Source organism: Pteropus medius, unplaced genomic scaffold, assembly GCF_902729225.1.
Source record: "Pteropus medius unplaced genomic scaffold, Ma_sr-lr_union100, whole genome shotgun sequence".
NCBI classification, from domain to species: Eukaryota; Metazoa; Chordata; class Mammalia; order Chiroptera; family Pteropodidae; genus Pteropus; species Pteropus medius.
The window spans coordinates 12,891,088-12,918,199 of record NW_024349225.1 but is presented as its reverse complement, the minus strand read 5'-3'; the positions used below and the strand labels follow the sequence as shown (position 1 = coordinate 12,918,199).

At 40.1% G+C, this 27,112-nt stretch overlaps 1 protein-coding gene across 1 annotated transcript in view; it reads right to left on the bottom strand.

Moving 5' to 3' along the window:
• Positions 1–26,860, bottom strand: part of VAMP4 (vesicle associated membrane protein 4) — a 31,498-nt gene extending 4,638 nt beyond the window's left edge. The window contains exons 1-7 of the mRNA XM_039881496.1: positions 26,696–26,860; positions 23,974–24,093; positions 16,797–16,843; positions 13,877–13,927; positions 6,818–6,918; positions 5,767–5,846; positions 2,703–2,754 (exon numbers count right to left, since the gene is read on the bottom strand). Coding sequence (XP_039737430.1) covers positions 2,703–2,754; positions 5,767–5,846; positions 6,818–6,918; positions 13,877–13,927; positions 16,797–16,843; positions 23,974–24,039 — 397 coding nt within the window. The 5' untranslated portion in view covers positions 24,040–24,093; positions 26,696–26,860. The remainder of the gene's footprint in view (positions 1–2,702; positions 2,755–5,766; positions 5,847–6,817; positions 6,919–13,876; positions 13,928–16,796; positions 16,844–23,973; positions 24,094–26,695) is intronic.
• Between the last annotated feature and the right edge of the window lie 252 nt (positions 26,861–27,112).

Here is a 27,112-nt window from a genome sequence, read left to right as displayed (position 1 = left end):
CACTTTGAAAAAAGAAGGCTCCTGTGATGGGATAAGTTGGTCACGGAACACCTTAGACTGACATCAGGTGACTGCCAACCTCAAGAAAAATTTCTGTGCATAAAAGAACACTGTCAAATGGCACTCAACCCCCCACCCCGTGGCACATCCCCCCAAGTGTTAGTCTGGCTCCAAGAGACCCAAGGCATAGCTAAATCCGTTAATATGCACGTAGTAAAAGCTTTTCTTTCATCTTGAGAGCTGGCTTTTTGATCTGTCGTCTCTGAGGCACATCTATCGGGGTGCACGTGGCAGCTGGTCAGGTGGGCTGGGGACTCCCGTAGCTGGACCCAGCGGGACAGACACACGATTTGCGCTCCCTCCTTGGTGAAGCCATAAAAGGCTACTTGCTTACTTTTTAGTTGTCATTACAAGTTAAGACTTCTAAAGATTAGGAATTCTAACTAATATAAATAATGTGTTTTCAGTAAAAGAAGGTATAAGGTATGAAATGTATTTTTGAGAAAATTTAAAAAAATGGTTTGTCCCAGTAAGTCGGTTATTTCTAAATGTATATGAATAGACAAGCTAAATTGGACAAGGAAAGTTGGAGGTTTGTGGGAAAAGAATCTTGAGAAAGAAACTCTGGTCAAGCTAAATAAGATTAAAATAAACTTGAGTAAATAAATTTAAATATCAAAATTAAGCTAATACAATATTAGAATTCGGCTTTCTCTGTTAAAAGGACAGTTTTCCTGTACTATTGTTATATTCTTAATAAGAAATTGTAAAAGGAAAGCAAAGATTTTACGTCTTATTGAATTGAAATTATTTCCTGGGCTCTGTATCATCAGGTCTTTGCTAAATTAAATTGTCTTAATAGTAAAAGAGATAAATTTTGCTTACAATTATTGAACTTGCTGTATTTGCCTGCAAAGTCTCCAACTGTCACCATGATTAAATAAGTACTGTTTCACAGTGACCTGTGATCTTATTTGATCAGGTGTTTTAAAACTTGATGTTTGGCAAACTTCCCAAAAATTTAAATCTGAAAATTAACCGACAGAATCTTTGAAACCTTTTAAACAAAATTTCTTCCTTCATAAAAGGGGAAAATTAAACTAATTAGGCCTATTTGAGATCCTAAAATTACATGGGAAGCATTGTCAAATCAAAAATAATTGTTGTATTTGTATGATTAAAATGACCGTTCTTGAAATTATATAAAATTTGTCAGAATCTACAACGTCCTAATATGTTTTTTCATTTGCAATTCTGGTTATCTTAAAGCGGTGTGTGTTGCAGGGAAAGGCAAATTTCTTTAACAGTTGAGCTGTAATCCGATCTTTATGTCGCTTTTAGTCTGTCATTTACAGAGGGTCGTTGTTTTACCGATGTCTCTGCGGTTTTGTTTTATCGTCAGAGAAATTCCTGGGAAAGGCATCTCCAAAAGAACGCTCTACGACCCGCTGGAAAGGTCCTTTCCAGGTACTTCTTGGGCCTCGTCTGTGGCAGAGCCCGAGGGACTGACTGCTGGATCCCTGTTTTTCACTTTAAAAAGCCTCCTCCACCTGAACGGTCCACCTGACCAGGAAGAGAAGCCGCTGACATCTCGAGGTAGACTGCTTCCTCCCAAGAGTCTAGCCCAGGTCTGTACACACCTTAAGTGTGGACTTTACTACGCGTGATTCTTATACTTCCTATTGTTTTATGTGTGTTTCTGTTTAAAGACACCCTATTTAATACATACTGATGATTCACGAACACTGAATTCATGGCCACCAGCACTACAATGCCTAAGTGAAGCTGTCTAACACACCTGCCTTCTCCTTAAGACACGTCACGACAGCAACACCAGACAGAACTTCAGCACTGCACCTGGGGGCCGTTTCAAATAGTGGAATCGCTAACAAACGCACAAACATGTGAGAAACGTGACACTAAATAGACTCTGAAGGACACGCATTCACTCTGGGAGAGGAACCTGCAGGGCAGAGCACGACCTCATCAGACGTCAGGCGGAAATACACCTGTCACTGCTCTGAACCCATGTGCCGACACCCGCAAAAGCACCCCAAGTACTGACGGGGAGAGGGGGTGACGAGTCCACGTTAGCTGGCAGGTGAATTCACAAACCCAGAAGCCACAAACACAGACGAGGACCAACTTTATATCACTGTAGCAAAACCTTTTCTGTATAAAAGGAGAGTATCACCATGGATTTTTTCAAATGGTTATTTTCAGACACTTTCTAAATCTTCATAAAATCCTTGTAAACACAGGAAAAGAGGCCTTGGAGAAAAGGAGATATTAAAAATAATCTGACTTTCAAAAGAATATTAAGGATGCTTTAATGCCTAAAATCAACTTTAAATCCAGAACAAAAACAAAACAAAACAAACTATCGTCTGGAGAATGTATCTAGATTTGTCCTTCAAACACAATATTACCAAGTGCAAGCACGCGAGCGTTAACAATAAACAGGAAATGAGCGTTATGGTCCTGGGTGTTAACAGCCATCCTGGGCCTCAAACAAGTCCCTTAGCCCTGAGTTTACATACAATTTAAGAGCGTTTTCAGAGGTCTGCAGATTCTCGGTTAAGACTCTAGACTCGGATCAGAAATCACTACTCAATCCTGACAGTCATACTAGGTCAACTAAAAATAAAATGAACTCCGAAACAAATGATACTCCCCCTATTAAAAAGCCAGTAAATACTTACTGATAATCACCAACAAAAGGACAACAGCGACCAGAGCCACGACGGCTTTTATCTGCAACACAAAAAGGCGTAAGATCTTAATGTTAACCTTGACTTTACCCACGTGACTATCTCTTGTGCTATTTACCACATTATACTAACTCATCAACACACAGGCTCATCCCTTGAAAGGTCTTCAAATTTTTCTCATCTGAACTCGGTTATCTGCATCTTTTTTTGTTAATAATCCGAGTTCCCCAAATTTGCAGGTTTTTTCTTGCCTGGATTTTATTGTTCAAGGTTGTGCTGCACAGTAAACAAACCCATCGAAGCCTTCGTGGGCCTGGACATTTTTGTAAATCACTTATTTCTTGTACCAGGGAGAAAGTACAATACTTTTACCAACTCTGCTGAAAAGCGTCAGGATGGGATGAACGACATAGGCGCCCAGCACTAATGATGTGACGTGCACAGCAGAAGGTGGCATTTTTTATAGTACTTATTGAAGTCTATGAGAATTCTCTCAGTTTTTTCTCCCCTTACTTTCTTCTTGGCATTTTTTATCTCCGTTTGGAGGAAGAGAATGTAGGTTCCTCACAAATAACTTTATGTAATAAATAACTTGCTTAAGAACATACTGTCAGTTTCAGGGCTGAGAGGAGAAACCTTAAGATCAGTCCTTCGTCAGCGGCTTAATATTTTAAGTTCACATCATTTCTCTCTATAATATTGTCATATTCCTCATTTAATCCTAAAATGTATAAATTATAAATGAACTTGACTTTCCTGATGAATTCAAATGAAAGTCTTGTTTTCAAACATTTTCACAGATAATTCATTAAAGATGGTTCATTCAGAAAAAAAGATGTCCACTTATTATAAACATATCAAACATTCTGCATCACAAATAACAACCAGAAGTAGCCAATGAAATGTTTCTAAAATAGAACTACTGGTGACATTGTGGTGGCATTACATTCATGACAAGAACAAAGTGACCGAGAAAATATGGGGAAACTTTGCAATGTGGACACCAGGTATCTATTAAAATTATTAATTGTGATAACCAAAAAATGAAATAGACCAGATCGATCTAGAAGGCACATTTTCAGCAGGTGTCTGGGTCCTCATCATACCACAAACTACAGTACTCTAGGGGTGACAAGGTGATGCGGAAAATGTATGGAAGCTTTGCTTCTTTTTTTAACCTGAAAGTAATTCCTAAAGTAATTTAGAATTTTATGGTAGTTTTTCAACTTTACCCAAAGCGTACATCAATGAGCCCTGCTAATTTGTGCTAGGCTTAGAAGATTTAAATGGCAAAATCAATATCCATTTTAAAACACTTGGACAGTTTTCTGCCTTGGGTTTCTAACACTGGCCAGCAGAGGTTTACACCCCAAAACGGCAGCAATGTATCATCGTGTCCAAAGCGCTTTTCCCAAACGACAGGGACAAACATCTGTCACCACTGAACACGGACGAGCCCCGGGGCCTCCTAGACACCTGAGAGGGGGCCAGTGATGCTCCCTCCCCACCCGCTGATAATTCTGTTCACTTACTTTTAAAGTCAAGTCTATTGAGATATATTTTACATAACATAAAATTCACCCTTTTAAAGTTCATTTGGCTGGGTTTTGACACACACAGTTGTCACCCATGGGCCACCATCACAGCTGAACGGAAGGCATTCCCAGCTCTCTGAAGAGTTCCTTCGTGCACTGTTGTGGTCGATGCCCGCCCCTCTACCCTTACCCACTGGCAACCTCGGATCTGGTTTCTGTCCCCATGTCCCTTTTCTTAGCCCTTCCTAAGTCATCATTGTGAAGTCAATCCAGAACACGGTAGTGACATAGAGACTACTTAAAAATATTTTAAAATTAATTCAATTTTGCCCCTTAAAAGCATACTATTCTTCTGATCTGAACCCCATAAAGTACAAAATGAAAATCTGTAGATATGGCTAAGAAAAGCTAGGCAAAATGTATCATCTTTTTGTGGCCACATGAATAGGTGTATGGGGAGAGGAGGTGAATGCCTCATGGACCTTTTGTTCTTCCAAAAACAGTCTATAAAATAGAAAACTTCTATAGAATTAAAAAATGTAAAGAAAATAGAAGATTTATTATTTAAAGAATAAAGATTTTAAAATAGAAAACTTAAATTCTAAACAAGAGGAGCAATGAAACATGTTTCTTTCCTAAGTTCCATTTCTGAAAGTAAGAGGTTTCAACAGGCAGACAAAATTAAGTAAATCCAAGGCAAATCTTGGAAGAAATCTTAGCATGTCAAAGTCAAATTTAGAGACTTACCGCTAAACCTGAAAATGAGAGACTAAAACAATGAGTTTATGTCTAAGATTTTCAACAAGCCCAAAATAACACACGGAATCAGGAGGAAAAAGAAGTGCTCGCATGCTATATGTTATAAAATCTTAAAAGAAACATTTCCTGCTTAATGATGAGTAGTCATATTTGATTTAAGAAGTAAATTAATTTCTATAAAATGTTTTGCAGGAACATATTAGCATATAGCAATTCTCATTTTTTCCTCCTTGTCTAAAAATTTCTTTTATTTCTTATTTCTCTGGAATAACGAGTGATAGAGGGTTTTTTCTTAGCCACATCTGCCATAATGGATGCTGACATAAATTGCCTTTTTCCCCATTCAAAAAAAAAATGTTTTTTCTAGCTTCCATTCTATCTTTTTAATAGCTCTATGTAATGCTGTAGGCTGCTCCAAAAGGCACTAATAACAAATTATATGAAAAATTAATATTTCTTATAAGTTTAGAGGTAGCTAGATTAATAAAATGTAGATCACGTTCTATGAAGAAACCCATGAAAACATCCTTTTAGGCATTGCTGGATTCCTTTAATTATTTCTGTCCCAAAAGCTATTCATTCATTCGACAAACATTTACTGGGTTCCTACCCTCGCTGGGTTTAGGAGACGTAATAAAAAGCGAGACAGTCGCAGCCTCTGTCCTCTCAGAGCTTACAGTCTAGAGGCCCTTTTTTCCTTCTTGTCTTTGAAGAGCACTGAGGTGCCGACCAACCGAGCTGGCGCCTTCTGAGTTACTCACTTTGCATCCACGCCACCACATTTGCCTCCGAAGCTGTTTGGATCTGTTGCTAAAAGCAGTTGCATTATCCGATAAGCTTTCTATATCACATAGAGGATGGAGAGAAGGATTAAACGACAGAACAGGATTCTTTTATCTAGTCACACAAAGACAAGAAAATATTAATTTCTACTTCTGCAAATTTATTCCCTTTTAAGCATGAAAACAACATCCTCCCTGTCTTCCACCCATAGCCTCTGGCATTCTGTATTGTAAAACACAACAAAACAAAACCAAACCAACAAAAAAACCAAAAAGCAAAAAATGGCTGCAGGTCAGTTTGCTTAATTCATTTTGACAATAAGACAATAAGAAGTCTCCCCAGGGCCACAAGTCTTTCCAATAAACTTACAAATTCTGGTAAGAAAATACTCTTTAAAAACTCAAGTACTTGGCACAACTATAGAAAAAAATTCAAATGTGGAAAAGGTTAGATTCTTAGAAGACCCCAAAAAGTGATTGATTTAGAAGCAAAACAATACAAGTTTTAAAAGTGGCTAAATAAGTTTTTTGGTTAAACAAGTCTGTCAAGGATTAATCAGATATTCAGCCTATCATCATTTAAACAATATCTGAGTGTCTAATATGTGCCAGGAACTGTTACAAGTATAGACACTAACATCTGTCAGTAAAGAAAGGTTACCAAGTTAGCAGAGAAAGCATAAGATAAAAATATTAGGGAAGTTTGAAATAAGTGTTGAAAAGTAGTGATTAAACTTCTTGAGATACAAAGCACGTCAACACAATAGGAACAAAGGAAAAGAACTTCCACTCTAACTCTTCCACGCTAAATTTTTAAATGATCCATTCTCAACTGATTAATTAAAGAAATAATACAAAAATAAGATCATTCGAAGTAAAGGGAGCTAAGGTGAAAACATTCGAATCATAAAGTTAAGAACCAAATACCATTTTCCTCAGCCAAGATTCCTAACCTTTGGCTTGATAAATGGGAGAAGTAAACTATTAAAACACAATCTCTAATGTCAAGAAATATATAAAATATCTGTACCTGATTTGTCCTGTAGTTCATCTAGTCTCTCCCCTCTTTCAATTACCTTTGTAATATTTTCTTGCATGACGTCAATAACTTCATCCACCTGATTCTGAACACTAGTTTAAAAAAATCAAAAAATTCTTTTGAGAATTTCACAACTTTTGAAACTTTAACAGACATGATAGAAAAGAGCAAGTTCTTAGGATTCTTCAACCACAAAATGTTTTAAGTTTAAGGTATTATAGCAATGTTCTTCCATTGGTGGGCTTGAGTACTCAGGCAGTTAAAGAAAACATGATAGAAATAAAAGTAATATTTAACTTAAAGATAGTTTATTTTTAAGACAGTTTCTGCAAATTAAAGATACTGTCAGAATGCTTAGTAACTGCAGAATTTAGTCAAATAGCTTGAAAATAATCAGCCGCATTTTCTCTTCAGTAGAGTGCTGAGGCATCACATAGACACAGCTGCCAACTACTTTGGCTGTACAGTTCACACACTAAAACTAACAAAGGATTTTGCCCAGGTATGTTAGAAACTTATGGAAAACATTCAGTTTCCAAAATGGAAGTGTGCGGTGAGTGCGGGCACTGACACTCGCTGGGTGTGACTGTGCTGGTCACTGGCTTTCTCTCAAACAGTGTTTACGACAGCGGGCAATGCCAGGACAGCTTCGGAAGCACACACGAAGATGCAAAGAGAGAAAGGTTTTTGTTCCTTGAAATAAAAACATGATTTCCTTCTTTCTATTAGGGGATGAGGGTCTGTACTATCCAAATTTCAGACTGTTCAATGAACATTTATTACAAATTCAAAAATTTAAAAATCACTTTTCGGCTTCCTCCCCTCACTCAGGAGCTCCCTCTACAGTACACACACACAGAACTGTTTACTGTTTTAAATATCTGGTTTTCCTTTGTTGCTCTAATCATTAGACAAAAACTACCTTAAATTAATTCATGAAATAAGTCATGCTACTGAAATAAAGGAGAAATAAAGTGAACTCATGGTTCTTACAGCACAAAAACTGTTTAAAATGCACTGGATTACTAGCAACTACGTGACTATTAAGTATATACACACGTTTTAAATAAATAAGGATGTGCAATTGTTTCTAGTTGGGGAAGTGTATCTATTATCAATTATCATGTAGGGAGCTATTAAAAATTTTTTATAATACATGCCTCCCCTCTGCCGTCTACTCTACACTAACCCCCAAACTAATCCAGTGAGTTGGGGGGATGAGGCATGGACACGTGTAATCTTGAAGAGTTCTGTCCCTTCCTCATCATGTAGCTGTATCTTCGAAAAGTGCTTTAAAAACAAAGTGAAGGCAGGCCCATTTAGACGTAGGTGAGTTCAGAAGTAGTATTCTCAGATTCAAGAAGCGATTGCCACGTTTGATGATAGTCACCTCGCTCTCATGTCAAAGCACACACTGATCACCTGCACTTAAACTTCAGGGCTCATCACAGCCTCCTAAGTTCTGCGTCTCCCACGTAACAATCTCCTGAAGGATTTAAGACTGAAGTGCGACCGAGGTGGGACACGCAAAATTCTCTTCTGCCCAAATAGATCGGAAAGAGCCCCCGAACCCCTAAAATGTCTTGTTGCAACTCTTGATCACCTAAGCAGAGAGGTAAAGATGTTCATCTTGTAAGAACAAATGGCACAAATACTTAAGCCACTAATCAATTTATTCAGTAAATTAACGAGAGCTTACTACGTACTCTCCTAGGCACTGGGAAAATACTACTAAACAAAATTTTGGCTACTAAACTACTCACTTTGAGTTTGACTAAACAGCAATTCCGGCTCTCATGGACCTGTCTGAATGTGCACTGAATGTGCCGCATTACCTTCTACAGAGTTATGAAACTCTGTTCTTTATCCCAGCACGCTATTTTATTTGCAGCACTTAACACAAAGTGAAAGTATTTATTTATATGCTTGTTTCCTGGACGAGTGCAGAGACCTTGCCTATGCCGTTCCCTTTTGTAGCCCAGCCCACGGTGCTTGCAGCAGAGTGTGTATTCAATAAATATCTGCTGAATAATAAGTGAACGATTTGGGTGTAAGTACTGCAAAGCATACCCAGCCACTTGAGAAGGAAATATAAGGCAGTGAATGTAGATGTCTCCTTTTAATTGTAATGAAAGCAGAGAAATTGTTTGATAAGGACCAATCTTGAATCTTCAGGTAGTTATTTTTCATCATATGCAAGAAATAAGAGTCTAGAGGAGGCAGCATAGGGTGGGAAAGGACAAAATGTCCTGCAGCTCCCACACGTAATTGGATTATAGCTATTATAGCTATTATAGCAATATACTTACACCACACATGCTTTTAAAATAAAAACAAGACTTTCCAACTTCCGGCCAAGATGGCGGAGTAGGTAAATGCTGTGCTCACTGCCCCCAATGACCACGTTAAAATTACAACTACATCACTGAGAACTACCTGAAGACTAGCTAACAAGGAAGGGCAGAGAGGTGGAATGGGCAGGTCTCACGCCCATGGAGTGGCATTAAGAATCGGGAGGGATATCTTGGCTATGGAAGTGCCCCCTGATATTTTCACCCCCAAGGCAGCAGAATATACATTCTTTTCAAGTGCACATGGAACCTTTTCCAGGATAGATCACATGTTAAGCCACAAAACAAGTCTTAAATAAATTTAAGAAGACTGAAATCATATTGAGCACTTTCTCCAATTACAATGGTATAAAACTATACAATTACCAGAAGAAAACTGAAAAACATACAAACACATGGAAGCTGAATAACATGCTACTAAACAATGAATGGGTTAACAACAAGATCAAGGAAGAAATCAAAAGATACCTTGAAACAAATGAAAATGAAAACACGATAACCCAACATCTATGAGACACAGGCAAAGCAGTCTGAGGGGAAAACTCATAGCAATACCTCAAGAAAAAAGGCTCGAACGATCTAACTTTATACCTAAAGAAATGAGAGAAGAACAAACTCAAAGTGAGTAGAAAAAGGAAATAATAAAGGCCACTTTCTTACACCATATACAAGAATAAACTCAAAATGGATTAAAGACTTAAATGTAAGACCTGAAATCATAAAACTAGAAGAGAACACAGGTGGTAAACTCTTTGACATCACTCTTAGCAATATTTTTTTGGATATATTTCCTTGGGCAAGGGGAAGCAAAAGAAAAAATACATGGGAATACATCAAATTAAAAATATTTGAACAGCAAAGAAAACCAACAAAACGAAAAGATAACTTACTGAATGGGAGAAGATATTCACCAACAATACATCTGACAATGGGTTAACATCCAAAATGTATAAACGACTCATACAGCTTAAAAAAAAAAAACCTCCAGTTAAAAAATGGCAGAGGACCTGAAGAGACATTTCGCCAGAGAGGACACACAGATGGCCAGCAGATATTATGAAAAGATGTTCAACATCACTAATCATCAGGGAAATGCAAATTAAAACCACAATGAGATACTCCCTCACACCTGTCAGAATGTCCATCAAATAAATCAACAAACAAGTGTTGGCGAGGACGTGGAGAAAAGGGAGCCCTCGTGCACTGTTAATGGGATTGTAAACTGGTGCAGCCACTATGGGAAACAGTATGGAGGTTCCTCAAAATATTAATAGAACTACCATTATGACCCAGCAATTCCACTTCTGGTTATTTATCCAAAGAAATCCAAAACACCAACTTGAAACATATACACCTCTGTGTTCCCTGAGACATTAGTTACAATAGTCAAGATATGGAAGCAACCCAAGTGTCCACCAGTAAACGAATGGATAAAGAAGATATGATAGTATACACACAATTAAATATCATTCAGCCATAAAAAAGAATGAAATCTTGCCATTTGCAGCAACACTGATAGACCTAGAAAGTGTTATGCTAAATGAAGTATGTCAGAGAAAGACAAATACTACATGACTTCACTTATACGTAGAATCTAAATTACAAAAACAAAACAGAAACACTCACAGATACAGAGGACAAACCAATGGCTGCCAGGTGGGAGGAGGGGTGAGGGGATGGGTGACAAAGGGGAGGGGATTCAGAAGTACCCATGACCAGTTATGAGGACAGCCACGGGGATGTGGAGTGCGGCACAGGGACCACAGTCCGTCCTGCTGTTATAACTAGATCTACTGTGTTCACTTCGCAAGGTATATAAATGTCTAATCACTATGCTGCACACCTGAAACTAATAATACTGTATATCCGCTGTAGTTGAAAAAAAAAAAAACTTCCTTAAAAATGATTGTACTCTTCTGCTCAAATAATTTGAGTAGATTCAACATATTGAAAAAAATATTAATAAATGTAAATCAGGAAATTTAGTTCTCAAAAAAAAAACAAAAAAAACTGAAGAAATAGTTATGGTCCCAGAATTTACAAATAAGACTCCATGGATATAGGCAGATTGATTGGAACAGAACCCACAAAATTCCAGACTTATTCTTACTGAATTATCATAAACCTGAGGATATTACCTCAACAACATGACACATATATAATAAATCTCTATTGCTAATGGAAACTACCCAATATTCTAATTTTTCTACCATATGACTAATAAACAACTGTCACTTTCTCCTTAATGTATCACTATCCACTGGGGTGACACCCTTAATCCAGCTACTGTATAACCCTTAGTCAATCATGGAAAAAATCTCATGATTGTGTTTCTATATTTCCAGGTGTTTCCATGCCCAGAAAACAACTTTTATAGAAGATTATCTCCACACATATATATTCCTTATAATTAAAAAAATTTTTCAATTGCGGTTGACATACCACATATTAGTTTCAGTTGGACGACACAGTGATTAGACAGTGACACACCTTATGAAGTGATTTTGGTTACTAAACTAATATCAGGGATTTGCCCAAGGGCCAGCTATGTGGCAAGTGGTCTCCACCTCTTGGGCCATTTTGGGCACACACACTTGAATCATGCCCTGGTCAAAAAAGCATTCACGAGGTGCTAATGAGGTTCAACTTACGTGGTTTGATGACTGACCACCTTCTAACTACGTCCGGAAAGCCTTCAGCTCCAGAGTAAGAACCATCATACTTACTCAGCAATTACTTACTGTCCTAAAATTCTATGATCGCCAGTTACTGTGGTAACTTACTGTGTGCATATACATTTACGTGTGTGTGCTTGGCAGTTAGTGCAGACATACAGTCTGCAATGGCCACTCTGTGCACATGGCAGTGGTCTGGCAGTCCAGTAGGAAAAACACAGCCTATGGACTGACTCGGCCATACTGAGCCCTGGGCTGGCTCTGCCAAAGGGTACCAGGCAGGAAGCAAGCACACCAGCAGGTGTGTCAGCAGGGGAGCCCTCTTCCCTGGTAGCAGCTTAGGTCTGAGAGAGCAAGACCACGTGAGCAGACACGGAGTCCATTTGGCTCAGCGTCAGGGAACAGCGTGGCCACGGCACCCTGCTGATCCTGACTGCTCTGTGACCCTCCCGGAACACAAGAGGATGACTGGCTTGTGAGGCCATCTCTCACTCACCTATCTCCCCTAGGAGACTGTCATGGCAGTCTCTCGTCACCTCCCAGGTTCTGGTGACGCGTGAGGCTTTCTGCAGGTGTACCTGTGGACTATCAAACCACGTGTCTGCAGACCGCAGAAGTGGCTCCATGCTGACAGTACCCATGGCTCGTGCTGCAGACACACGGCCTCTTTTCGGTATCACCCCTTTGGGTGTGGATAGGAACCGAGGGAGGTGGCTCCTCTCCCTTTCACTGTCTGGATCTAAGCGGCTCACTACATCTTCATTGGCCAAACCAGAGGCTGGAGGCAGCAGAGAATCTCTCCTGCTGGCTTGGAAGAAGCACCATCAGTTCTACGGCTGCAAGGAAATGAAGTCTTTTGACACCTGCGTCTGATTGTCACAGCCCTGGCGACACCGTGACTTCAGGCTTTTGGGACTCCGTGCAGACGGCCTACCTATAGTGACTAAACTTCTGAGCCGTGGAAAGCGTGGGATGATAAGTGTGTGTTGTTTTAGGCTGCTAAGTGCGGGGCAATTTGTTACACAGCAACAGAAAATGAAAATGTCCCGTCTAGTACTTGACTCAATTTCAGAATCCATGAGCTATGATCAGCCTAAATGTGGACACATTTCTTCATACCAACAGCTACCTGACTAAGTCACAGTATCTCACCCAAACTTGCTGCCCCATTACAGTATCCTTCCTGCCATGTGTCACCTAATCCAGAATTAGGGCAACAACGACCACAACAACTACCGCTCCTGAGCACCTGATCCAGAGCCACTCAGTTCCTCTTCCATGGTGAGGCCAGTGTCCAGGGAGACTGCCCTGCTCCACCCACTCCTTCCCCCTTCTTGTCAGGACTCACGGCCCTCTAAAGTTAGGTCCATCCACTGCAGCGTTATCCATCATCTACCATCAGCAACTTGTGCAGAAAAAGCTTTAGACTGAAAATTAATTACCCATGAAACTTAGATCAATATATGGATTAGGGTGATATAAAAAAATTCTAGAAGTATACAAAAAGACAGCTGTACTTCAAGAAACTAAATATTATACTGCTTTTATTATCATTCTGAAAATGGGAATCAAGCGATAGATTTCAAACAAAAATAGACTTTGAGATTGTGTTAAACAAATGGATTTGCCAGAAGGCAATAAAGTCAAGAAAAGTCAATAACCAGAAATTCCATTTCCTTAGCTATAATTCAGAGGTAGCTTTGTGAAAATAAAAGAATTATTGGGTTTTTAAAACTCGGCAGTTGTATTTTGCTTGGCAAATTTTGTCTCTAAGGGGCCAAGCAGGTAAGAGATATTTTAGATTTTGTGGGCCATCAGATCTCCGTCACGACTCCTCAAATCTGCCACTGCAGTGGGAAAGCAGCCACAGACAGTAAGAAAACAGGCATGGCTGTGTTCCAACACAGCTTTATACACAAAAATAGGTGGCGGCCAGATATGGCTCATAGGCTGTAGTGTGCTCATCCCTGGTTCACACAGAAATATGATAATCATTTCAACAAATTAGTATCTCAGAAACTTACTGTTTAATTTTATCATTTCTAGGTCCAAACCTTGGTCCAGATGGTCCCCTTCTGAAAACAAAATACCAAGTGCATATTAAGGAGAGGATTATAGAAACAAAAACAGAAAACATTCAATCAGGCTGAATTCTGAACACGGATCAGTTAGCATAAGGAACCGCATGTTACTGGTGCTGCTGGAACCCTGTCTGTACTGCACTGGTACTTGGTGCTGGCCGCAATCACCCTACTAGTGAATTTTATAACTTTCAGAGAAATGAGGGTTTATATAATTCTTAGTTAGACGCAGGATGTTCTAATGATTAAACTTTGAAATACCATAATAACTAAAGTGCCAGTGAATAGAAACAGCTTTATGACTAATTATAGAACACTAAAAGTACAATTCATCTTAATTAGGGCTATAATGAAATGCTGATTACCAAGGATGAATAAAGAGAAAAATCTGTTCAAAACACTAAAATTTTTAAAGTATATTTTTTAATTATTCATCTCAAACTTACCAATATGGCTAAAGGGAAATTCAAGAGTCTACGAAATATCAGCATGTCTCAAATTATTACTTCTCTATTACAGTTCATTGTGGTGTCACTTTAACCAATTATAATATTCTGGAAATAAAAAATGGTGGACATTTTAAGTAATTACCTTTCTTTTGATTAGAGAATAAGGTATAAACCACAAAACTCAAAAGAAAATAGGTTCTGTACCAATGAAACACGAACTCTCCACCCCTCTCTCCTCTTAGCCCTGGTGGCCTCCGTCCTACCTGTGTCTCTGACTGACTACTTACACCCTGTGAAAGTGCAATCATGTAATATTTCTCCTTTAGTGACCAGCTTCTTTCACTCAGCATAATATCTTCAAGGTTCATTCATGTTGTAAGCAAGAGTCAGAATTTCCCTCCTTTTTAAGACTGAGAAACATCCCATTTTGTTTAGCCACTCATTAGTGATGAACACCTGGGTTGCTCCTAACTTTTGGCTAGCATGAATATTGCTGCTGTGAACATGGGTGTTGATTAATTTTTTAAAAATTATTTCAAGAACTTTATTTGACTTGTCTCCCTTTGAACATGCAGACAGAACCGCAGCGAGTGGCAGCTGCGTTCTGAACAAGCGTGTCGGTTTGCTGTCAGGCCCCCTGGAAGATGCAGAGCGGGTCGGGGAGCGGACCTCCAGTGGTAAACCGCTGTCCTGAGGAGCTAGTGTTTCCTACGAGGGTATGGAATTTGCATTCAGGCAGCTGTTTACTTAACCAAAGCATTTGGCTGTCTTTTCAATGTTGAGCCACCTTTTGACACGCAGCTATTGCTGTAGACTAAGGATTCTCACAGTCGTCGGCACTTTGTGACTATAGAAATCTTGTCACCTGCAGGAAGTTATCTTCCCACTTCATCTGATCTTCCTGCAAAAAAGGATACTATTTCCTATTATTGGACCTGTTTCTTGCCTGTAGGCTGTTTTTGTCCATTGCTTCATGGTTGTCAATTACTTCTTAGAAAATGTTTTTATTTGAAGAAAAAAGGCCTCTACAAAAAACTACACAACATTATAACAAAGAGGGAGGTAAAAGTTTTCTCTCGGGCAACCCTCCCACATCAGTCTCTAGAGAAAACCCCTGTAACAATATGTCATCTTTCTTGACTTTTCAAATACAAACGGAGACCTGTATGAGAGCGCTTTCTAATTCTAACTGCAAAGGATTGATCAGGTCATTTAATTTTGACAAAGTATCAAGGCAGTTCAAAGGGGGAAAGGATAATCTTTTCATTGAACGGTGGGGGAACAATTGGAACCCCCCTCCCCCACTTCTACCTCAGCCATATATAAAAATTAACTTAAAATGGATTACAGATGGAAATGTAAAAGCCAAAACTATAAGACTCCTACAAGAAAACATCGGAGAAAATTTTAGTGACCTTGGGTTTGGCAAAGATTTCTTAAATAAGCAAACACGATAAAAGAAAAAATTTAATAAATTAATTTCATCAAAATCAAAACTTTGATCATCAATAAGTACTGTTATGGAAAGACTGTTATTAACCAGGAGAAAATATCTGTAAAACATATATCTGACCACTTGTTATCTTGAATATATAAAGAACTCTTATAACCTAATAGACAAACTTATAACTGAGCAAAAGGTTTTAATATATAATTCATCGAAGAAGACATGAAGATGAAAAATATGCACAAAAAAAGATGTTCACTAAAATCTGTCATTAGGGAGATACAAATTCAAACAATAATGAGATACCACTACACACCCACAAGAATGGCTACAATTAAAGACCAACCGCATAGTGCTGATGAGAATCTGGAGCAACTAGAACTCTCATACAGTGCTGGTGGGGATGCAAAATGGGACACCACTCTGGAAAATAGTTGTAAACATATACCAGCCATTCCACTCCCAAATATTGACCCATGAGAAGTTAAAACATATGTCCACACAAAAACCTGTAAGGAAATGTTTATAGCTGAAAACTAGAACTACCCCCAAATACCCATCAATAAGTGAATCGATGAATGAACTGTGGTGCATTCATACAACTGAATACTACTCAGAAATAAAAAGGAACAAACTATTGATACATGCGGCAGCATGGATGAATCTCAAAATACTTATGCAGAGTGAATGAAGCCAATGAAAAAGGCATAACGTATAGTTTCATTTATAAAATAATTCTAGAAAATACAAACGATAGGCATAGAAAGCAGATCAGTGGTTGCCCGGGGACTGGGAGAATGACCAAGGGGCATAAGGAAACCTCTGAGGCTGTGGCTGTGTTCATTATTTGATTTTGGTGATGACTGCACAGGTGAACAGTATACACGTCAAAACTCACACTGTACACTTTACATGCATTTTATTATATGTCGATTAATCCCAATAAAGCTGTTAGAAAAATACTTACAGAAAAAAGTCCTCTTCTTCATCTGAATCATCTTCCAAAAGATTTCTCTGTCAAAAAAAAAGAAAAAAAAGGAAAGGCGAGTTTTCAGATCCAGAGGGCTCACAAACCGTCGGGGAGGAGGAGTCGGGCAAGCTCTGTGCTGGGGGAGGGATGACGTGCGTGTCACAGGGAGCTCAAAGATACAGAGAGAGCCTCATTTGCAGACTTTCCACTGATAAAAGAAAATGCTATAAAACCAGAATCATATGACTGACCACGAGGCAGAAAGGTCACTGAAGCTGGTGTGGGAGCTGCGGGCAGTCAGGAAGGACCAAGTCCCCCCCTTCTTCCTGCCTTCCAGTCTCTCTTTCTTCGATATTCATTTAACGAACAGGCTTGAGCAGCTTCTATGTGCGAGGCACTGTGCTTTGAACAATACAGACAAGGTCTGAGCTCTCACAGAAAAATATCTGATGGTGATGAATGCTATGCAGAGAATTAAATCGGTAATGGGATAGAAAGTGACAGGGTGACTAATGAGATTAGGCTGTCATGGAAAATCACTCTCAAGAGGTGAAATTTAAGTTCAGATCCAAATGATAACAAAGAACCAACCAAAGATCAGAGTAAGAGCATTTACTGCCGGCAGAGACTGGCTACTGCAGAATAAGCCTAGTGTCTTAGTTATCATAATAAATGTGAACAGTTTGAGTTCTATTAAAAACAAAACTATACGTAATTAGACTCAAAAAATTCCAGCTGATATCTGTTTACAAGAAATTCATCTAAAACAATTGTCGAAAAGATGGAAAAAAAGAGGAAAGTCACATCAGCAAATTCTAAAAAAAGGTTAGAGTTAGCAACATTAATATAAAGGCATTAAATAATCCAATAAGATTTTACAGTGATAAAATGCACAATCGACCAAGAAGATTTAACAGCAATGAATGTTTTTACATTAACAATATAGCTTCAAAATATATTAAGCAAACACTACTCAAAATACAAGAAAACTGATATGTTCAAAATTATAGGGAAGATTTAGCATATCCTTCAGAGATAGACTAAGATGACAAAAAACACATAATATAGAACTTTGTACAGAGCAAATTTTATTTTCAATAATCCAAGAAATGGATAAGCCACAGGGAATTTTAATAAATTCCCAAAACTACACAGGTCGCATTCTCCTGCATAATGCAATGGAAATTAAAAAACAAAAGGCCATTTTAAAACACTTCTAATTAACATATTAAAATGTAAATGAAGCTTAAACTATTTAGAAATGAATGACTCTAGGAACGTTAAGGAACAAAATTTGTAGAATATGTTCACAGTAGTACTTAAAGAAAAATGTGACAAATGTATTTATGAATTCACAAAGATTAAAAATATATGAAATAAGTATTTAACTTACCCACTCTTAAGGTGTGTAAATTATTCCTAAGCAACATAAAACCCCAAAAGTCTTAAAGTTAAAGATTAACGGATTTGATTGCATAAACATTTAAAACACGAAGAACACAAGACATTGATAAACGAGGTTAAATGGCAAGTAATAGATTGGGAAATAGAACTGCAACTTACTTTCACACCGAAAGTCTGATATATATTTTACATAAAGAGCTCTGACAAACCAGTGAGAAAATGACGCACTGTGGAAAAGCATCAGCGGAGAGGAAGGACAATTCCCAACAGAAGAAGAGCTGGCCAATGACCACATGAAAAGATGTCCAAAGTCAGTAACATTCAGGGAGATGCTTTCATCGGTTCCTTCAACAAATATTTCTTGAACACTATTCTAGCTAATACGTAACAGATAATCAGTACGTTTATGGTAGTATTTGCCTCAGAGGTTGATGATACCGAAGATGAAACGTTTTTATTATATCTGTACAGTGAAAAACACACATGAAAACCAGTGTTTTTACACGCATTCACTGACTGCACCAAGTGCTTGAAACATAATATCGAAAAGGATAAGGGGACGCGATTCACCACTTCACACCCACTAGGCAGATGTTGGCGAGTGTTGGTGAGAAGCAGCTGGCGGTGGGGACGAACGTGGGGGGAGCTGAGCAGCCACGTGCTGCCGGCGGGAATGCGCAGCGTGCACAGCCGCTTGGGAAAACGGCCTGGCATTTCTTCACAAGGTGGCACAGAGTGATTCTAGTAGTGAGATTCAGCAAGTCTGCTCCTAGGTACTTGCCAGAGAGAAAGGAAAACACGTTCGCATAAAAACCTGTACGCGAACGCTCACAGCAGTGGTATTCACAGCGGCCAGGAGTGGCAACGACCCCAGATGTCTATCGATGGCTGAAGGGTAAATAAGATGTGGTTATTCGGGAATAAAAAGAAATGAAGTACTGAGCTCTACTATGACGTGGAGGAACTCTGAAAATAGGCTGAGCCGAAGAAGCCAGCTACGAAAGACAACGTGGTACATGATTCCATTTACAGAAAATGTCTCGATTAACAAATCTATAGATTTGCGGTCGCCTAGGCCTGAAGGGATGAGGAGCATGGAGGGTGACTGCTAAAAGGTACAGGGTGTCGTTCCGGAATGATGAAAATGTCCTGAAATGGATGGCGGCGATGGCTGCACAAGGCTGTGAATATGCTAAACCCACTGAATTGTACACTTTAAATGAGTGAATTACATCTCAATAAAGCTGTTACCAGAAAAAAGTTTAATAGGAAAGAGGAACAAAACTTTAAAAGTTTTAAAGTGATTTATAGATGATTAGGCATCTCCCCCACCTCGGCTAGGTCCCACTACAGTCATCCAATCAGTTATCAAATTTCACGCTCTGACAGACATTCAAAAGGTCTCTAGTGAAACAGTCGATTTTGCTCAATGTTAATGTCCAATATCCTATTTTTACAATAAAATGTGGTAGTAGTCAACCAACAGCGTAAACGCAAAGCTCCATAGTTAGTCTCAGTAGAAGAACTGATTGAGGCTGTATAGTTTATGTAAAGCTTAATTTATAAAAGCTTACTAGCAATCTGTCTATTGGTGGATTCTACCTCCCTTCAAGAAAAAAACCTGTAGAATTAGAAAAAGGAGAAGACAAATGTTTCCTGTATTGTACTAAAAGGTACTTGCAAATCTTAAGAGGTTAGCAGTTGTACGGAGCGGATGATACAAGGTTCAGAGGTTGTGCAAAGAAGAAGTATGTTAAATGAAGTCGAGCAGACTAGACGCTCCAGAGGGGCAGAGACCACGCCCTTTCGTTTTCAGCACAATGCTCAGCACATAGTAGGTGGTCAATCAATATCTGTTGAATGAATCAGTAAATTAAGGACTAGCAAGAAGACAGGTGAGAGAGCTTCGGGTTGTGATAAAAAATAACACTGGGGCGACATAAGCACCGTGGTGGAATGAGAAGACCCCTTTGTATCTTTCCTTAGACTTACAAGTCAGACAACTGTAATTCAAGGAAGGATCCTCTGCGCAACACACAGACATGCCTGAGAAATCCACACATTGGTACATCTGATGGCGGGCGTACTAAGGGAGGCAGGGTGGGAGTAAGGACAGGGATGGTGACTGCAGACGCAGTCTGGCACTGCTGCCACCCCAACTAACCCCCAGGTGGCGATGGAGGAATCGGGCTGCAGGCCTCACACCACAGCATGGGAGGTAAGAGGCAGATGCAGCCTGAGAAGTCAGTTCCTTCCTTCCCGCCCCCACCCAGGCCCCAATGCAGCAGAGCCTGGTGGCAGTGGCGGAGCTGCTTTACACAGCACAGCAGTCCCAGTGGCCATTTCTAACAAGGAGGCAGCGTCACGGACTTGTGAACCCACTTCCCTTCCCCACGCACTGTGGTGGGACCTGGCAGAGGCAGGCGAGATGCCTCAAATAGCACAGCGGGGCTGGCGCTGTTCGTAACGAGAACACAGCACTGGCAGCTTGCAAAACCAGTTCCCTGCCGCCCGCCACATGCCCACCATAGTGCCCTGGGACCAAGGAAACTTGGACACAAAAGGGATCACTCCGGTGGGTACGTGGTATTTTCTATGACTAAAGCGACAACAACCCTACCACAATCCTGGAGGCACAGGTAAGAGAAAACAGAAACTTGTGCTATAGCACCATCTACTGGAAAACAAAAGAAAGACTTCTACTTATCAACGGCTGACCTGTTAAGAGCAAAACAGTATCCAAATGAAAACAGTATCTGAAGGAGAAAAGAGTTCACTACCTCAAATGCGCAGGCAGGAAAACAACCCAACAAGTACCATGAATAACCAAGGTAACATGGTAGCACAGAAAGAAAGTGAAGTCTCCAGAAACCGTATTCAAAGCCACGGAAGATTGTGATTTGAGTAACAGAGGATTCAAGATTATCATTCATGAAGAAACTGGAGATACAAGAAAACTCAGAAAGACAGTTCAATGAGCTAAGGAAGAAAAGCGAATAAAAGGAGTACTTTAACAAAGAGACTGAAACTATAATAAAAACCAAACAGAAATTCTGGAGCCGAAGAACTCAATAAATGAGATGAAGAATGCGTTAGAGAGCATTGGAAATAGAGCAGACTAGATGGGAGAAAAAAATTAGTGAGCTCAAAGATAGAAACCTAGAAATAATTCAGGTGGAAGGAGAGAGAACTAAGTTAAAAAAAATTGAAAGAAATTTATGAGAATTATGTGACTCCATTAGAAACAGCAATGTAAGGAAAATGGGTATACCAGAAGGAGAAGAGAGGGAGACGGGAAGAGAGAGCCTACTCAAAGAAATAATGAGAACTTCTCAAGCCTATGGAAGGAGGTGGCCATTCAAATACAAGAAGCTAACAGAACACCTTATTATTTCAACACAATAAGACTTTCTCTAAGACATAGTATATTACAACTGTCAAAAGTTAATGCTAAAAATTCCCAAGGCAACCAGGGAAAGACTGTCACCTACAAAGGAAACCCCATCGGATTATCATCAGATTTTTCAGGAGAACCCTACAAGGCAGGAGACAGTAGGCTGATATATTCAAAATATTGAAAGAAAGAAACCGCCAGCCAAGAATAGTATATCCAACAAACATCCTTTAGGTATAAGGAGAAACAAATGCTTTCCCAAAAAAACCCACATAAAAAACTCCACACACACACACACACACAAATAAACAAAAACAAAAGCTGTGGGAATTTACCAATCCTGCACTACAAGAAATGTCGAAAGGAGCTCTTTTACCAGAGACAAAAAGAAAACAGTATACAAAACTTTGAGTAAGATGACAGAAGCATGAAACTGCAACTCTGTTTCAGAATAGGGTATTAAACTCTTAATTACAACATAAAGGTTAAAGGGGGGAAAGTATGAAAAAGTAACTATAATTACTGTAATTTGGTAACCAACGCACAACATAAAAAGGGATAATTTGTGACAACAAAAACATAAAAGGGGAGGAGGGAAAGGACTGGACTTGTACAGGTGAATGAAGATAAGATGTAATCAGAAGAAAAAGGACTATGAGACATTTTATACAAACCTAATGGTAACCACAAGACAAAAATCCAGAACTGAGATACCAAACATAAAAATGGAAACAGTAGGAAAAAAACACAGAAAACCAAATTAAAAGAATAGACAGAGACACAAAGGAGAAGAAATAATGAGGGACACAGAGCAACCGGAAAACAAAAGATGAAATGGCTGTGGTAAGTCCTCATACAGCAATAATCGCACTAAATGTAAGTGGACTGAGCTCACCACTCGAAAGGCACAGAGGAGCAGGAGGAATTAAAAAATAAGATCCAACGATATCTTGCCTTGAGAAGACCCATCACAGCTCCAAAGGGAAACAGAGGCTCAGAGTGAGGGGTAGAAGGCGATACTCCAAGCAAATGGCAACCCGAGAAAAGGGGATGTAGCCGTACTTATGTCGGACAAAACAGATTTCAAGACAAAAAAGGTGGCAAGAGACAAAGATGGACATTTTGTAACGATAAAGGGAACAATTCATCAAGAAGATTTAATACTTATTAATATATATGCACCCAACCTGAGAACACCAAAATATATAAAACAATTATTAACAGATCAAAAGGAGGAATTTGACAAAAGTACAATAATAGTAGGGGACTTTTAATGTCCCGCTTACAGCAATGATTAGATCATCTGGACAGAAAGTCAACAAGGAAATACTGGCCTTAAAGGACACATTGGATCAGATTGACTTAATTGACATTTATAGAACTTTCCATCCCAAAACAGGACAGAGAATACACCTTCTTCTCATGTGCATGTGGAACATTCTTAAGGCTAGACCAAATGTTGGGACATGAAACAAGTCTCAGTAAATTTATGAACCAGGCATATTTTCTGACCACAGATAATGGTATAAAAAATGGTATAAAACTGGAACTCTAGAGTATACAGATGTCGAATTATAAAACTGTACATCTGAAATTTATAAAATGTTATTAACCAATGTTAATAAATTAAAAAAAAGAATAACACTAATACCTTCCCTCAAAAAATATTTAATGCTTATTGTAAAAGTAACCTATCTACAATGTTCATATCAAATGTTGTCTTCCAAAATGGGGCATAATTTCTAGATTTGTACATATCTACATAGAATGTTCTAGAATAAATTAGAAATTGAATATTATATAACTACTACTCTGGATTCTGAGACAATTACAGGACCAGAATCCTTTATCTGCAGTTCGAAATCAAAAAAGTTCTGAAAAACCAAGAGATTTTGTTGGTCTGAGCCAAAACTCATTTTGAGGAAAACATAACCTGAACTGATGTTAGCTTATTTACTTACATTCTTTATTTATATAGTTAAAATAATCAGACATTTCACTGAGAAATACTAGTGTTTGGAGGTGCTACTCCAGACCCCCAAAAGCTGAACTTTTTAATATACACTGAACTACTTTTCTAAAATCTGAAAAATTCTAAATTCCAAGTCTATTTGGCTCTGGAGTTCTGAATAAAATATTGTATATTTATATATTCCCTTTGAAAGACTAGACAGAAGCTATGATCAATAATGGAAGCAGAATTCAGTTGAGTCACCAATTTAAGTAACACATACTTTTCAGTGTTTACTATGAAGGAAAATAGGATTAGAATATAAGCATAAACTTGAGATTTTTCTAAAAAATCTAAATTATTGACAAAGAAAATGAAAATATATTTTGAAACATTTTTTTTAAAGCTTAAGATTTGGAACTTACCCTTTCACTTTTCACAGAACCAGTGACATCGTCGTCATTTAGGTGGCGCTTGAACTTGGGAGGCATATTTTTTACTCTAGAAGTATTCTTCTACTTCCCAGCAGAATAAGTATTCACCTCCTTAAAGGGAAAACAGATTCCATCAGGTCGGAACTTCAGACGGAAGGTAAGGCCGTAGGCAGAGCACGAAGCCCTGTGTGCTGGGGCCTCCTTCACGTCTCTGACTCTGACTACTCCCTCCTCACTTGCTCCACTGCAGGGTCCCTGGCCTCTGTGCTAGGTCTCAGGGCATAAAAATAGTTAAAACCACGAGAAAAATGGATGTAACTTTCTTAGAAGAACATGTGGAGGAAATCAGTGACAAAGAATTTATAAAACAAGAGAAGGCTGTACAGGAGGAGGGAAAAGTAGGAGGGACCTTCCTGGAAATGAGACATTAAATGCTTTAGGATTTTAACTTGAAGTGAGAAGACAATGGAACACTTCCAGGTCTCAGATTTAGCTGCTTGGACAGTGATTCAGTTTCCTCATCTGAAAAATAGAGCTTTCTAGGCTTTTGCATCACTTTCTAGTTAGGATGGTCTAATCGGATACAACTGCAAAAACATTCTGTACACTGTAACAGTTTGTTCTAAAGCACAGCACTGGGTATTCCAAGAAAAGGGATGTTAAGTACTGTTCAACAAAACCAGTTTTTTTATTTTTTGCTACAGAAAGTCTCAAAGCCTTTTATGTGCTAATATGCATTATGCTTTTCCAGGAAAATGCTTGAGTACGCAACAGACTCAATTTTCTTGAGAAAAAGCTGACTTATGCAAATATGAGTTTTCAGTAGCTTGGTCTAGAAGATGGATGAATAATGAGAATGGCTAACATGTGCCCGATGTTTCGCTACGCGCTAGGCACTGTGCTCAGTGACTTACATGCATTTTCTTTTAATCCTCTGAAGTCGGCACTAGAAAACTTAAGAGAAAGATAAGGCTGAATAAAGATAAGCAACTTACAGCGTTAGTCACTCTGCTCATAGAAAGAGCAGAAACACAGGCCTTAAAGTTAATCAATGGCTGCGCATGATCAGTTGTAATATTTATTTCAATTAGTTGCCCATCAGGTTATATCATTCTGTTCTAGAAAGACCACTTTCCTATAATAATCCAGCAGTCCTCTTTCCCCTTGCACAAGAAACTGAAGACAATCTTTAAATTAGTCAGTCTGTTGGTTGTTATACACTAAATAAATAAGTAAACAAGCCCAGAGTCCAGTTTCATAAACCAAATAAAAGTTATATTTTAAGTTGGCTTCTTGTCAAAACAAACTGATAGGCACTTTCCTTTGATAAGAAATGCTTCCCGACTAGAAATATAACCACGTGTAACAAAAACCAAATTCTTGCCACCTGAGTAGCAGCTCTAGCTTTCTGCATTTCACAATTTGTCATGTACATCTGGCCCATTTTATTCTTCATACTTTCAGAGTAATTCATTCACGCACAAATGTTACAGAATGCATGGAAAAACAAATGACAATAGACACAATTGAAGAACTTGAGCTTTTAATTATATCTGTATTTCTGTTTACATGTTAAACCCTACGAAGGGGCTGCCTCAACACCCCAAAGCAAATAATAGGCAAACTTACATAACTTCTTTATGAAATATAAAGTTAAGCTACAAGATTAATGATGAGCAAACCCATATTCTGGTCCCATAATCCAAGGATCAGCTTCCTAAAGGCAAGAAACGAGCGTCCGACAAACAGATAAGCCATGGGCAAACAGTAGGCAGATTAACTACGCAGATTAATCACGAACCACAGGGCGACTGATATTTGTACCAAACAACTCAGAAATAAACCCCACTTAGAAATGAGGCTTATACAGAGTCTACCTAAGATTTCTCCCGCGAAAAAGTACATATGCATTCAGGTGTTTGTGTCTAGGTATATATGTAAATAAATCTTCATGATGCATTTCAACACTGAGAGCAGAACACCAGTACACGGTTCACTTAAAAAATGTCATCACCGTATGCTTCCTATGCCATCCGCATACGTTCACACTTTAATGTATGTATTTTTTGAAGAGGCAGCGCGTTCTCTGTTCAGTGGCTTTACACATACACTTCTAATCTGCTGTTTAATAAATGCTGGCTTTTCACTTTACGCAAAAAGCAAACAAAACACCCTACGTGTTTCGCTCCGCAAACGCTTGACTGTGGGCAGCGGGCTCCTCGTCCCCGTGCCCCGTCAGCAGGCGCGGCGGGCGCCTCGGGGGAGGCGGCCCGAGCTGGGCGCAGCCCGCAGGTGTTGCTCACGAAGCCGTCAGGGCACGATCGCCCGCAGCTGCCGGTCGCGAACGCAGCGCAGCCCGCGCGTCCTCCCTCCCGAGCCTTTTAAACGCCGACACGAGCCGCGCCCCTCCCGCAAGCAGCTCCGCTCCCCGCACGCCTCGTCGCCCCAGGTCTGCTGCTGCCGGGTCCCTGCGGCTGCCCCCCGCCCCGTCCCGCCTCGCGTCGCCCACGGCACCCTTCGCCCCCTCAGCCGGCCGCTCGTCTGCGTCCTTCCCCACGGCGCCCCGGCCGGGTCCCAGCCTCTCCCCGCTCGGGGCTCCCCCCAGCCCCCCAGGCGGGTCCCGCAGCGCGGCGCGGACGTTGGGGGGCAGGGGCGTCGTCTGTTTCCGTCCTCCGCGCACCGCCCTCCCCCGGGACCGGACGGGCGCCTGTACCTGGGGCTCCCGGCGAGCTGCGGGGAGCGCTCCGGCGGGAGCTCGGGGCTGCCGCGGGCAGCGGCGGAGGAAGGTGGGGCGCGGAGGCAGTGGGCGCCCACCGGCGTCGGCCGCTTCGCCGCAGCTGCGCCCCCGCTCATCGAGGCCCTCGGCGCTCCGCGGCCCGGCGCCAGGCGGGGGGGCGGGGCCAGGCGGGGGGCGGGGCCGCGACCGCCGAGCAGTCGATCCCGCCGAGGCCCTGGCGGACGCGGGGTTTGGGCCAGGATCCCCAGGATTATAGTGTGCTTTCTATATAGGGGCTGGTCTCCGAGGTTCCATTCTGCCCGGGCGCGCTCGGAGGGCATTAGGGGAGAAGGACGCACCTGAGGAATCCCTCGGGGCGGGGCGCCGAAGGCACGCTGGGGACTGGGCTGATGG